This window comes from Phalangium opilio, unplaced genomic scaffold (genome assembly GCF_054372755.1).
Source record: "Phalangium opilio isolate 3A_F unplaced genomic scaffold, DU_Popi_V2 ptg000362l_1, whole genome shotgun sequence".
In the NCBI taxonomy this organism is placed as follows: Eukaryota; Metazoa; Arthropoda; class Arachnida; order Opiliones; family Phalangiidae; genus Phalangium; species Phalangium opilio.
Window position 1 is genome coordinate 313,290 of NW_028324231.1, and position 12,773 is coordinate 326,062.

The 12,773-nt window shown below is 35.9% G+C and overlaps 2 protein-coding genes and 1 long non-coding RNA gene across 4 annotated transcripts in view; 2 read left to right on the plus strand and 1 right to left on the minus strand.

The window, feature by feature from the left end:
- Positions 1-12,773, plus strand: part of LOC149597306 (DNA topoisomerase 2-binding protein 1-A-like) — an 85,937-nt gene that overhangs the window by 23,429 nt on the left and 49,735 nt on the right. The gene's annotated exons all lie outside the window — the stretch shown is intronic.
- Positions 1-12,773, plus strand: part of LOC149597307 (alpha-1A adrenergic receptor-like) — a 61,212-nt gene that overhangs the window by 15,910 nt on the left and 32,529 nt on the right. Inside the window, exons 2-5 of the mRNA XM_089861068.1 lie at positions 6,895-7,166; positions 7,232-7,517; positions 7,592-7,862; positions 7,939-8,254. Of these exons, the coding sequence (XP_089717194.1) occupies positions 7,013-7,166; positions 7,232-7,517; positions 7,592-7,862; positions 7,939-8,254 (1,027 nt within the window). The 5' untranslated portion in view covers positions 6,895-7,012. The remainder of the gene's footprint in view (positions 1-6,894; positions 7,167-7,231; positions 7,518-7,591; positions 7,863-7,938; positions 8,255-12,773) is intronic.
- On the minus strand, positions 4,061-4,604 carry LOC149597308 (uncharacterized). Its single transcript, XR_016379238.1, has 2 exons — positions 4,415-4,604; positions 4,061-4,342 (listed from the first exon to the last, which is right to left on the minus strand). It is a non-coding gene; the product is annotated as an uncharacterized LOC149597308 (long non-coding RNA).

The window sequence follows — 12,773 nt, forward strand, 5'->3', positions numbered from 1 at the left end:
AGTAAAAATCAATTAAAAATTAGCAAACTTATTTTACAATATACTACCTCTGTCTAATCATCACTTAACTTTTACTTATTAACAAATTAACTAACCTTTAAGGAAAGAAAATTAATTAGAATCCTTAATTTAATTAAAAACAGCTCCTTAACTGTAACGGGCTGTTTACAAAGGCTTAAAATAATAACATTCCTCGGCGCATAAAAGGTGAGCTTAAACATTTCCTTGAGCGAGGTGCTTTAAAAGGCCACCTGTAACCCACCCGTTGTTTAAAACATCTCGGGCGCCTTAACCTCCTTCATTAATGGCATTTTATTAGTTGGGCCGGGAAAAGCTCCAAAATTTATAGCCCCGGGTGATTGTTATTAATTACGATGTATAAACCTTATGACCTTTGACCTTCATTACGAAAATCGATACTGAAACGTTTCCTTAAGGGTCAAATTTGGTGAAATAAGCAGATAGTACATGTCTACTTATACCTACCACTAATTTAAATTCAAAACCACATGAGAGTATGTAATTAACCCAATTTCTTTTTTTTTTCAACCTTATTCCTAGTGACGTCACTTCCCTAACCTGGTACAGTCATGTATAACACGAGGTCTTAATTAACACCGTGTCATTTAAAGAGCAAGATAAAAATCTATGGGGGAAAAAAGTAGCTAACGAAAAAGGATTAGTTGGCCCGGGCTTTGACCGAAAAGTTTCGGTGTCACTTTTTCTAAATAGAGATACGGGCCTAGATTCTAAGTAGTTTGTAATTAAAGTTTTAGCAAGTTTATCTTGCCACGAAGGAGTTCTTATTTTTCAATAAAAAAAACTTCATTAAGAGAATTTCACCATGCGCCAATTGCAACTGGGCCCCGAGTTATTTTATTCATGAGTTTTTCATGAAATTGACTTTAATACTAGGCCTAACATTTAGAAAAAGAAAACAGATTTTTTTTTAAGGGGAGGGGGAATGGGTGTATGACGAGATCTCGAGAAGCTGAATTAAAAATTCAAATTTGATATTGCTACCTGAATTAATTTCTGGGTTATAGACAAATAAATAGTAGAAAACGTATGGAGTATTAAGGGTTCACCTCAATTGAAAGGAGCTGTTAATAATGCATTAACAAGATGTTCCTAAGAGGGAAGTTAGCCCTTAGCAACCCGAGCAACCAATAAGATCTTCGGTATTTAAGTCCATTAAGCTATATTCATTTAGAATTCGTAACAATTCGATCTAGGCCTAGAGTATATAGGTAAGATTCCCTTAATCCTATATCATTTCGAATTGAAATTGTATCGGGAGTTTCTCTATCTCTTACTATAAGCCTTAGGAGAGAGAAAACCTTTGAAAACCTATTCCATTTCAATCATTCCCTTAAGCCCTTGGGTGAAACAGGTAGGAGTATAACCCTTCCCACGTCAATTTCCCCAAATACCGAGGCCTTAAGGAGCGAATTTAACACAACTCCCATGCATATTTACATCAATTGATCGACTTCAATATTTCTTATACTGGATCATATCAGACAGTTTTCGATTGACAGGGCGCGCGCGCTTATAGAGAATTTTCTCTCGGGCCTCCCAGTTCATCATCTTAATCTAGAGACCCTATATCTAGTTATTGCCAAATAAGATGGATCACTAGAGTTATACTGGAATGCATTAGTTCTATGAGCTGACCCCGGCTACACTATGAACTTTCACCTCTCAACCCCTATAAGTAAAATGACAACACGGACCTATATCCCAATTCATTTTCTTTCGGAAGGAATTTTCGATTTCCTTCCCAAAAATAAAAAATAACATATTGACGCTATCATTTAGGTTAGGGAAAACAGATCTGGCGTATCGCGTGTTTTCCCGTCCTTTTCCTGGAAATGACACGTGAGTTAAGAGCGCATGTAGTGGTGTTAATGTTTAAATGTTTACTTCTAACAAACGGAAACCGTCAGGTATTCTTATAGGGAGTTTCTGACTGCGGAGAGTAAGGCTTGAGTAACCTGGTCTGACCGCGCTTGAGTTAACATTAGGAAAGATGGGAGTAAACGTCCCTAGACTCTTTAGTAAAAACTATCTATTGACAAAGTTATATTTTGAAGCGAGAAAAATAATCTTGAGTTCACGCGACCGATTCGACACGAAGTTGGAAAAATATTTACTAAAATATGATGACCTGATATATTTTCGATCAGAGAAAATAACACGACTATTAGCAAAGGCTTAGGTACGAACGAGGGTTTCTAATACAAACTAACCTTTCACGAATTGGAAAGGGTATTTTAATTAAAAACTAGGCCTACAAACTGTTTAGTCTAGACTCATATGTTGATGTATGTTTTGCAGAAGGAAATTGGCATAAATTAACTTTCCTTTTGAAAAATTTTACCTAAAACTAGGTTAGATTAATAAAAACTGTCATTGTAGACAAAGACTGGAAAGTGTAAAAGATAAGGTTTGAAAATGAACTGCCTGAAGTAACAGATATTAAAATTTTCACTTTTGAAGACATCATTATAAAACATCAATTATTTTAAAAAATTCTTATCTTACTTTTTTTCACCAAAATTACTTCGGGAAAGTATTTAAAAAAGGAACATGCGCGTTATTTTAAAAATACTACGGCTTTACATTTTATTTTTTATCAAAAATTTAAAATTAGGTAGAAAATTGACCCTGTAACGTGAGAAAATCGTTGAGAGCTTACAAAATATAAACCGTATTAAAACTTTACAAAACATATTCTTAAATTGTAAAGCTTTCAAAGTATTAAATATTAACGTGCTGTGTTGCTCTCAAAGATCACGATCAATCTACAGATCTTTTCGACACTAATAACTAAATCACAAAGAAAAGGTCTATATTATTTTCCGCTACGCAATATTTTCAATTTTAAAATATAAAAATTTAAACTCTTCAAGAGAAATCTTTTCAGATATCCAAGCATTTGAATCTCCTAGAATCAAATGTTAGTTGAAAGTAAAACCAGTACCAAGCTAGTATCCCTTAAACCCTTCTAGGTGACAAGTACTATTGAGGACAAAATACTTGGTAAATATTGCTGAAAAATATTTTGGGAAAATGAAATTTTGGTGAAAAAAAGTAAGATAAGAATTTTTTAAAATAATTGATGTTTTATAATGATGTCTTCAAAATTGAAAATTTTAATATCTGTTACTTCAGGCAGTTCATTTTCAAACCTTATCTTTTACACTTTCCAGTCTTTGTCTACAATGACAGTTTTTATTAATATCTGTCACTTCAGTCTTCATATTAATTAAAATTCTTTAGAAAATATGGGAGAAAAAGTCCTAGACCGTTGCGCGTCCATCGGTAATCTAGCTTAAATACCAGCCGTCGGTAATACGGCTAAATTACTAGTCGTCGGTAATGCGACTAAATTACCAGTCGTCGGTAATGCGGCTAAATTACCAGTCGTCGGTAATGCGGCTAAATTACCAGTCGTCGGTAATCTAGCTTAATTACCGGTCGTCGGTAATCTAGCTTAATTACCGGTCGTCGGTAATCTAGCTTAATTACCGGTCGTCGGTAATCTAGCTTAATTACCCTTAATTGGTAATCTAGATTAATTACCCTTAATTGGTAATCTAGATTAATTACCCTTAATTGGTAATCTAGATTAATTACCCTTAATTGGTAATCTAGATTAATTTACCTTAATTGGTAATCTAGATTAATTACCCTTAATTGGTAATCTAGATTAATTACCCTTAATTGGTAATCTAGATTAATTACTCTTAATTGGTAATCTAGATTAATTACCCTTAATTGGTAATCTAGATTAATTACCCTTAATTGGTAATCTAGATTAATTACCCTTAATTGGTAATCTAGATTAATTACCCTTAATTGATAATCTAGATTAATTACCCTTAATTGGTAATTTAATTAGTAACCCTTAATTCGTAATCTAGTTTAATAACCTCTAATTGGTAGTCTAGTTTAATTAACTCTAATTGATAATTTATTTTAAGAACGTTTAATTGGTAAACTACTTTAATAATTTAAATTCGTAATCTAGTTTATTTATCTTTAATTGGGAGTCTAGTTTAATTATCTTTTATTGGTAATCCAGAATAATTAGCAGGGAAAAGTTAAAATGTCCATTAAGCTAGTTTGAATTTGACTATATCCGCGACAATTTAGACCCGTGTGTTTTGATGGCGTCGCTGTAGCGGCCGCGTCAACGTCACTGCAGCAATATTAAAGCCGTCTTATCTCACTATCGATAGGCCATTCCAACCAAAAGGCATTAAGAAGAAACAATCGGATTATTATGAGGCAACTATACGTTAAAAAAGGCCAACATTGGTCTCGCTGATATTTCCTAATAAAACAGTGTATAATTGCTAAAATATCGCAGATTGGGGTAGTTTTTAAAATTTAAAATTAAACATACTTAAAATTAATTTTTCTCAAAAACCTTAAAAATGGTCCTAGAAAAAGGTTTAAATTTTGATATAAAACCGTTCCCAAACGTAACAAACGAATATTTCATTTCAAAAGGGTGGCCACAAAATGGCTAAATTTGAAAAAAACTCCATGTTATTTCTATGGGAAAATTTAACTTTTTCACCAAAAGGGCTGATTAATTTTATGCAAATGAAAACCACCCTTAGCAACTTTATTTTTTATAAAATTAACTAATGGGTGGATCTTTTTGAAATTTTAACCACATATTGAGGGCCCGAATTGTAGTTCTGTGGAATTTTTTCAAAGCAGTTAATACGATACAAAAAAGTTATAACCAATCAAAAAACCATCCTTATACATTAAAGTCGGTATGAAGTCTTATCTAAGAGAGCTATCGCTCTCCTAGAATATCGCCGGCATAGGTTAATTAGTAGGGTATATTAAATAATTCAAAACGAGGAAAAGTAACATTTCTTCTCTGTTTAGCACGAGAACAATTCCTACACAAGGATACAATAACTCTCGTTTGAAAAATCGATAATTAGCGAAAGAGTGGGGGAGCATCCTTCGATTACCGATCCCCCTTCCCACTAGTTAAAGCATAAGTTTATAAGATATGTTCCATAAGTATGACACCTCCTATACTTCGAGCTAGTTCGAGAACGACGCCAGAATTGACTACACTCGGTTTTTCAGTCCATCTTCCTATTTACTCTATACTAAGCCTTTGATAGCGCCTCACCAGGCGTCGCTTTACGAGAATCTATGACCTACGTCATTTCATAATAAGCTCTCATTAACCAGTGAGAAACTTACGAAACATATCTTATGAATTTCTGGTTAAAGAAATAGTTGATCGAAAGGGATTGGTACAGGTGGCGGTGAGCCAAAAACCCTTTAATTCAAAATTTAATTATTTATTTATTCGCTACTATCCCGTTCTAAGAGTTAAAAGTCGTAGGGTCAGGGTAATAAACTATAACCTAACGCCATTAAAAATTCCATTAAAAAGACTGAACTAGAGAGAGAGCGAAAGAGAAAAGGGGAAAGAGAAATTAAAAATTTTGGTTGGAAAATTTCCAATGGGAATTATTCCCCAATTTATCTTTCAACATTTCCTCACAATTGGAATCTATGCCTGGAGGCTGAAACGATTCTAATCAGACATTGTTCCAACGAAAATTAGTCGATTCAAATTAAATTTAACTTAAAGATAATTACAATTGAAAAAAATCGCTTTGAGCATTTTAACCTTTATGAGATCTTAAACACTACAATACACATCATTTTCTTAACCCATAGCGAAAAATTTATCTGATTTTAAATGACACACATAAAACGTTTCAAACAAGGTTCGAATTTCGCCCTTTTCCTGTAAAATCTCTGACAAAAAACAGTTTTTACGTTATTTTTTTTAAACTTTATGGCGCATTTCCCTTGACCTTAGGACCCTTTTTTACATTTACAGAAATCCAAAAACGAAAGGGGTTAAACAAAAAGTATCAAAAAACATAAAACAATATTTTATCTTTTGTTTTATCGTGAAAAGGCGGAATGAAAAAGAATAGCAATATCGTTTACGATTCTTCTAGAACATCTTTCGAGCTTGTTTCCTTGGCGTTTGTTAGATGAAATGTCCTTGTTTCTGTACATAGCTTTTTTTGAAAGTTGGCCTACAATAACCAAGGAATTGAATCATTCAGGGATCCTGGCATAATGTAAAAGTCAGGGGAAATAGAAGTTTACGACTATTCCTTTACGCAACTTTGTTGCAAATGAACTGAGAGATACTGGATGAGATTGACCTTGTAAGGCCAATCATCGCGTCTTATTGAACTCTAAGCCCGAGATGAAACAAACTCGAACGTAACAAGAAGGTGCGTGGTACACAGCCAATTCTAGGAAGACATTAAGGGAAGAAGGAAAGACACGTTGAATAGAGAGCGCTTATACGATTCATTAGGTCTTTGGGGCGTAGCTTTTGATGGACGAGTGGCGTAAACGTAAAGAAAAGAATAAAAACCCAGCTCCTAAGAAAGAATGGGATGCCCGAGAATGGCGCGCGCCTCTTGGGCTTCCCCGTCACTTTTTCTCTATCCCAACTCGGTCCTTACAACACCCACTGCCTTTCTTTCCTAAAGTTTAATGACTTAGAAATTTCCTTCAAAACTTTAGAGGCGCACTAAAAAAAGTGGCGACTCTGGTTCTAAATTGGATAAAATTTTAAAGTTCTAAACCGTGGTTGCGCGGATAAAGTCTTTTAAAAACAGTTTTGTTTGAATTTTCACGATATTTGGTTTTTCTTTATGATTACAAACATTCCGGGTCGGATGTTACGTTTAATATCGGGGTCTTCAATAAGTACTTTTACGAGATATTCGTAAGGTACAACTTCCCTCTGCGTAATAGTATAGAATTTATTAATTCCAGCTTTCTAAAATGCTTCGTTAAATTTAAATTTTCTAGTCATGAAGATGAACAAGGAGTCGGTTCTTTCAAAGCGTAATCACCGGAGAAATAACAGACGTTTGAAAGAAACTTAACATTAAAATCAACATCCGGACCAATAAAAGGATCGACAAAAATGGGTGAGATGGCTGAGAATGTCTCGACGGGGAATGTCAGTACGGTTACATCCGGTCGCGAATGGGACGCGGCTTTGGCACCCGGAAATGACATCGATTCGTGGATGGAACCCACAACAAATTCGGCTCAACTTGCCCTACTTGTCACCAAAGGTATATACAGACTCTTCGAGCGAAAACTTAAACCACGAACCAATAAATCCATTTTCTCTTTGCAGGGTTGATTCTGTTCGTCATAATATTGCTCACTATAGTCGGTAACTTGCTCGTCTTATTGGCCGTCTGTCTCGAGTCTTGCTTGCGTAGCGCCACCAACTGTTTCCTGGTCAATCTGGCACTGGCGGATTTACTCCTAGGCCTTAGTGTATTACCATTTTCAGCCACTTTAGAGTTATTACGTAAAAGATGGTTTTTCGGCGAGATATTTTGCTCAGTTTGGGCCGCGACTGACGTGCTATGTTGCACCGCCTCCATATTGAGTCTTTGCGTCATCAGCGTAGATCGGTAAGAATTAAACGTTGAACAACGTTCAATCTCTACCCAGGCTTAAGTATTTTTTTATTTTTTTCCTATACAAGGTACATAGGAGTAAGTCGACCTTTGACCTATTCAAGCATCGTTACGGAGAAACGCGCCATTGTAGTTTGCGTCTTCGTTTGGGGTTTGGCGTTCGCGATTTCGGTTGGTCCGTTACTAGGTTGGAAGGACCCTCCCCAAACTGATCCTTACACGTGCGGGGTCACCAAACAGACTGGTTACGTCATTTTCTCAGTTTGTTTCTCCTTCTACATCCCAACCTTCATAATTCTTTTCGTTTATCAAAGAATTTACAAGGCAGCTGTTAGACAGGTAAATCCAAAAGAACAAGAGTTGTTCCGACCAAATTCCAAACGTCCCGAAATCAAATGAATTTTTGTCATTCCAGACCAAGTTCTTAGAGACTGGTATAAAGACCATAAAACCTTCTGGCAGTAGCCACGACGCCGAAGAATTAACGCTAAGAGTCCATGCCGGTGGTGGAGCTTCTCTGACCACCACGGGGTACTCTTCGGGTGGTCGCTCCATGTCAACGGCGGGTAATAATGGCGCCTTAGATTCCAAAGGAACCGGTGGTCTACATTCGGCGCTACAGGGACGAATCATCAAATTTAAACGACAGAAAAAGGCCGCCAAAACGCTAGGCATCGTTGTCGGTGTATTCATAATCTGTTGGTTTCCCTTCTTCTTTCTACTACCGCTCAGTAAGTACATTTTTTTACTTCTTATCCACTTCATATTGCGTTTCACCATTTTCTCCTTCTAAATTAATTTCGCGCGAAATCGGAACCTTTGGGGGGGGGGGGTTCGTTTACGCGCTAGTAAAAACGAAAATATTTTAATTTTCCCTCGCGCTGAGCTCTGTAAGTTGAGCAAATATCCATTATACCTTCAAAGAAAAATTCTGAAGTTTTGGAAAGAAAAAAGTGTGTAACTAGAGTAGCTAAAAGGAAGGTTGAAAGAACGAGTATTAGGCCGTTCTCGTCGCCCTCATTGTGTATAAAAAGGCTTAATTTCATATTCCCTTTGTCAAAAAAAAGAGGAGGATAAGGAAGTGAGTGAGCGAGCTTTTTCTTCATCTCCGGAAAAGAAAGAACAGAAAAAAACAAAGGAGAATAAAATAAAAAACGTAATTCTCGCCCAATATTCATAAATCTGAATATTATACTCCCCAATTCGCGTGAAATCCACCCCTAGTCTCAAAATGAAAAATGACTTGGCTATAAAATGACCCGCGCAGTACCCGGGGTTTCCTGTAAAGAAGGGCTAGACTATCCGAGAAGGGCTTGTCTTTCAAGTGGGTCAGAGAAAGATGAAATAAACTATATTTTTATACCAAAAAAAAATAACTTAAACTTATATAGGCCTATATAGGAGAAGGTGCTAAAAAGGGAGAGACATTTTTCTATTCGTATCTTCTCTTCTTTCAAGACGTTTTAACTCTTAGCGCTCCTAACCCTTCTTTCCAATATATTTTTAAGATTGAGGACTCAAGTAGAAATTTCAAAGAATATATTCAAATTTTTACAGGAATATTAAATACTATCAGATAAAAAAAAAGTATACTTCAGTTTTTGTCTACGAATGTTTGATACTATTGAACTGTAGCTTATGATAAGGACGATAGTTATCTTATGTTTAGCTAAAAACATCCAAAAATTCTATAAAAGCGATAAAAATTGCAATGGATTATATTTTATACCTGATAAATATTCGTGATATAATTAAGTACATTCAGATAAGTAGACATAAATCGCATTATACTCTAGTTCCTTTCCTCGAAGACGGAGTGCTTGCCATAATTTATCACGGTAAAATTTTATTTATCCAGACGCGCGGAATCTAGCCTAAACGGGTTAGATTCAAAATACACAAATCCCCCCTTTAAAAACGGTCTTATTTTACATTGAAAAAATCGTTTGAAGTCATCCCAAACTGAATAAACAATTACTGGAAAGCTATAGGCTTCCTTAAATCATTCAGAGAGAGATAGAACGTATTGGGTGAAATAAACTTGAGAGATAAGAGTGAGTAGGCTTTTTGCATATTAGGCCTATCGCGTTGATTGAAGATAAAAAGATGCCAAGCATCTCGCTCTCTCTCAACTCTTCAAGAGATGATGTATCACCGAGCAAGAGGCGCGTTCATATTTATAGCTACTGTACTCCCTAAAATCAGAAGAGGATAATAGAAGAAGCGTGACACTCTGTATCCTCTTAATACTTTAGTTATGAAACATGATTCTTCCCAGCATGGGTCTCACCTTTTTGTTTGCAATCCCGCACATCAAACCGTGGGGTGAATTCTATAACTGTTTGGTACTAAATCCTCAGTAATCAACCCACAAACCTCGATTGTCTTGACGTGGGACAAAAATCCACAAGCGCACGCGCCTTGGCAAATAGTTAAGCACTAAAAGAGTAATGATGAGGGAAATATTTATCGCGTATGTTATTCGGTTTAGTAACCTTGTGCACTCCAAATGTAAAATGATGTTGGGAAGAATCATGTTACAATTACGCGGCTTTGTGGTGGGTACACTTCTGTCGAAGAGAAGTATCATATACTTCTGCTAACATCTAAGATGCAAATATATCCCCTCTAACTTGTTTCGATAATATTAACTTATTTGCTTAGTCCCTTCCCTTGAGGATCGAAACTTTTAAAGTTTTCAAGGGTGTTTAGAGATTTTCGGTAAAGTTTATGAAATACATATATAAGCAGCAAAGTAATTTTGCTTTTCGAGGACACGACGCGGTTGTGTACTATGCTCTTGGCTAAGGCTTTAAAAATAAACTTCTTTAAAATACGTGGCGAAAAATTGCGAAGGGGTCGGTAATTTTGTTTAGACTAAATATATGGATGGAGTATGTAAATTTTTGTTGGTAGTGGATAGTGAATAAAAATAAAGTTTTATCAAAGTTTTTTGAATTTCTAAAGTGGAGTTATTTAGTTAGTCACCTTGAACTTCGCCTTCAAATCTTTTTAAGACGGATATTCATTAAGTTACGTTTAATTTAAGAGGTAGCTAAGCCTAAATTTGAAATTATTACGTTTAAAGGAGAAGTTACCTTTAAGGTTTCTCGTGGTCAGGGTTATGGCAATTCGCTAAGCCTAATTCAATAGATTACACAATAGTTAAAATTAATTTCGATGAATTAGGCCAGATTTAAGGTTAAGAACTTACTTTTAGAACTAAATAGCCTAATTCCAAGGCCTAACTGGAAAACTTATCCACCAGTGCGGGTCCAAATTTCGAAAAATAGGCCCGATTTAGGGTTAACAACTTCAAACTGTTCTCGTTCGTATGAAAATCTTCTCAAATTTAATACTAACAGAGTCTCAGACAGATAGGGTAAAACTAGTGGCCTTGAGGGAAGTTTCGACACAAATTCGAATTAATCGACAGTATAGACCAGAATCCCAAAATTGCGAAAATATAGAAAAGTTTAAGATTTGTTTTCGACATTCCGAGTTCAAATCGTGCGACGCGTTTCAACGCGCGGGATTCCGAGTTTAGTTGATCGACTTTTCATTTGACGAAAGTCAAGGCGTATAGAGGACAGCCGGAAAAGCTCGAAAAGTCATTTTAGACTGTCCTTGGAAAATATAAACGTAAATCTAATCTCAAAAACAGCCTTCAATTTCGTTCCCCAATGGATTTAAAAGAAAATCAACGTGCAGTATTCCGTTAACACCTCGTTAAGCCTAAATTGAGATTTGAACCCAAAAAGCTTTTTAGCATTTTAAGGACTACTGTACGTACATACGCATTAGGGGATTTAACTTTTAAAAGATCAAAGAATCTATATAACAAGTTAAGAAAAAACAACCTAATTTGTTTTTGAAGAGACCAAAGAAATAAGAGAAAATTCGGCAAAGCACTTGGTTCTTTTTTTTTAAGTCTCTTAGGGAGCGGTTGGGAGCAGTTCGCAAAAAAGCTTAAAGGCCGACTTCCATCGAAAAGAGTTCTAGCGAACTGAAAACCGAGCATCGAGACTAACAATGGAGCGACCGTGCCGATTTTCGAATCCCCGCTGGGGTAAAAGATGGAAGGGTTCTAGCTAATTGAAAGCCGTGCAATGTGGTTCTAGCGATAGAGAATTTCCTTCAGGGGAAAGCAAAAATTCGAGAGGAAATAAATTTAAAAGGATTTCTATTGTTCACCTTCAGTTCGCTAGAACCACATTGCATGGCTTTCAGAACCCTTCCAATTTTTGACTCAGCGGGGCTTCGAAAATCGGCACGGTCGCTTCATTGTTAGTCTCGATGCTCGGTTTTCAGTTCGCTAGAATCCTTTTCGCTGGAAGTCGGCCTTTAATTTTTATTAATACGGGGTATAACGATCCACTTTTTCGTTCTCTATCTTACAAACTTGTCTTTAAACAAAACTATACGATTCAGAGTGTAATTCGAATTCCACCGCGACGAAAAGGAAGGAATATTTTAGCCAAAACACGACAGAATAAGACAGGAATGTCTGAAGGAAATCTTTCTTCTAAGAAATTGTACTTAGGAATTTGACCCCATTTTCTTGGGCTAGCTTTAATATTAAAGATCATGGAATCATTATCAAATTCCATCAGGTAAGAACGAGATCTTGTTTGATGTGGAATTTTATAGCTCTTGTAAAAGAAATAATATCGTCTTAAGCCTTTGTCTAGAAAGAAATCTATTCGCAAGCTGAAAGTATAATCCAAATACGTAACTGAATAAATTAAAAAAAGAGGAATTTAAAATATTAATTATAGAAACGCACTTGATATAGCTGTCTTACAGGGGCAAACACTCACATGTTAAATCCTATGGCCCCTGTAGAAATGTTTTACCCCGAGTGCATTCATGTTCGGAGAAAAGCTACCTTCCAGGAGAGGAAGAATTACGAGAAGTACCACACACAGCAAAAAAATTGTTTCTACCTGAACGATGGCGCGCTATTACAGTAATTCACAAGGGGAATCCGAAACCATTATAGGGACCACCTGAGGACATAAAAATGGCTGGAAAAGGCTACAGAGATATCTTGTAAGAGCCAAATGTAGAAAAAGATGGGAAACTATTTTTTCTTGTTACCTAAGACGACAGTTTATTAATAGATTTCATACTGTACGCTTTTAGACTGCGGTTACAATAGGGAAAGGTCAGTAGTGAGCGTCTTGAGAATGTCTCCTCCCCTTTCCTCTCAAAATGGCGGAAAACTTAACAGATTGGCGAAGTAGGGGA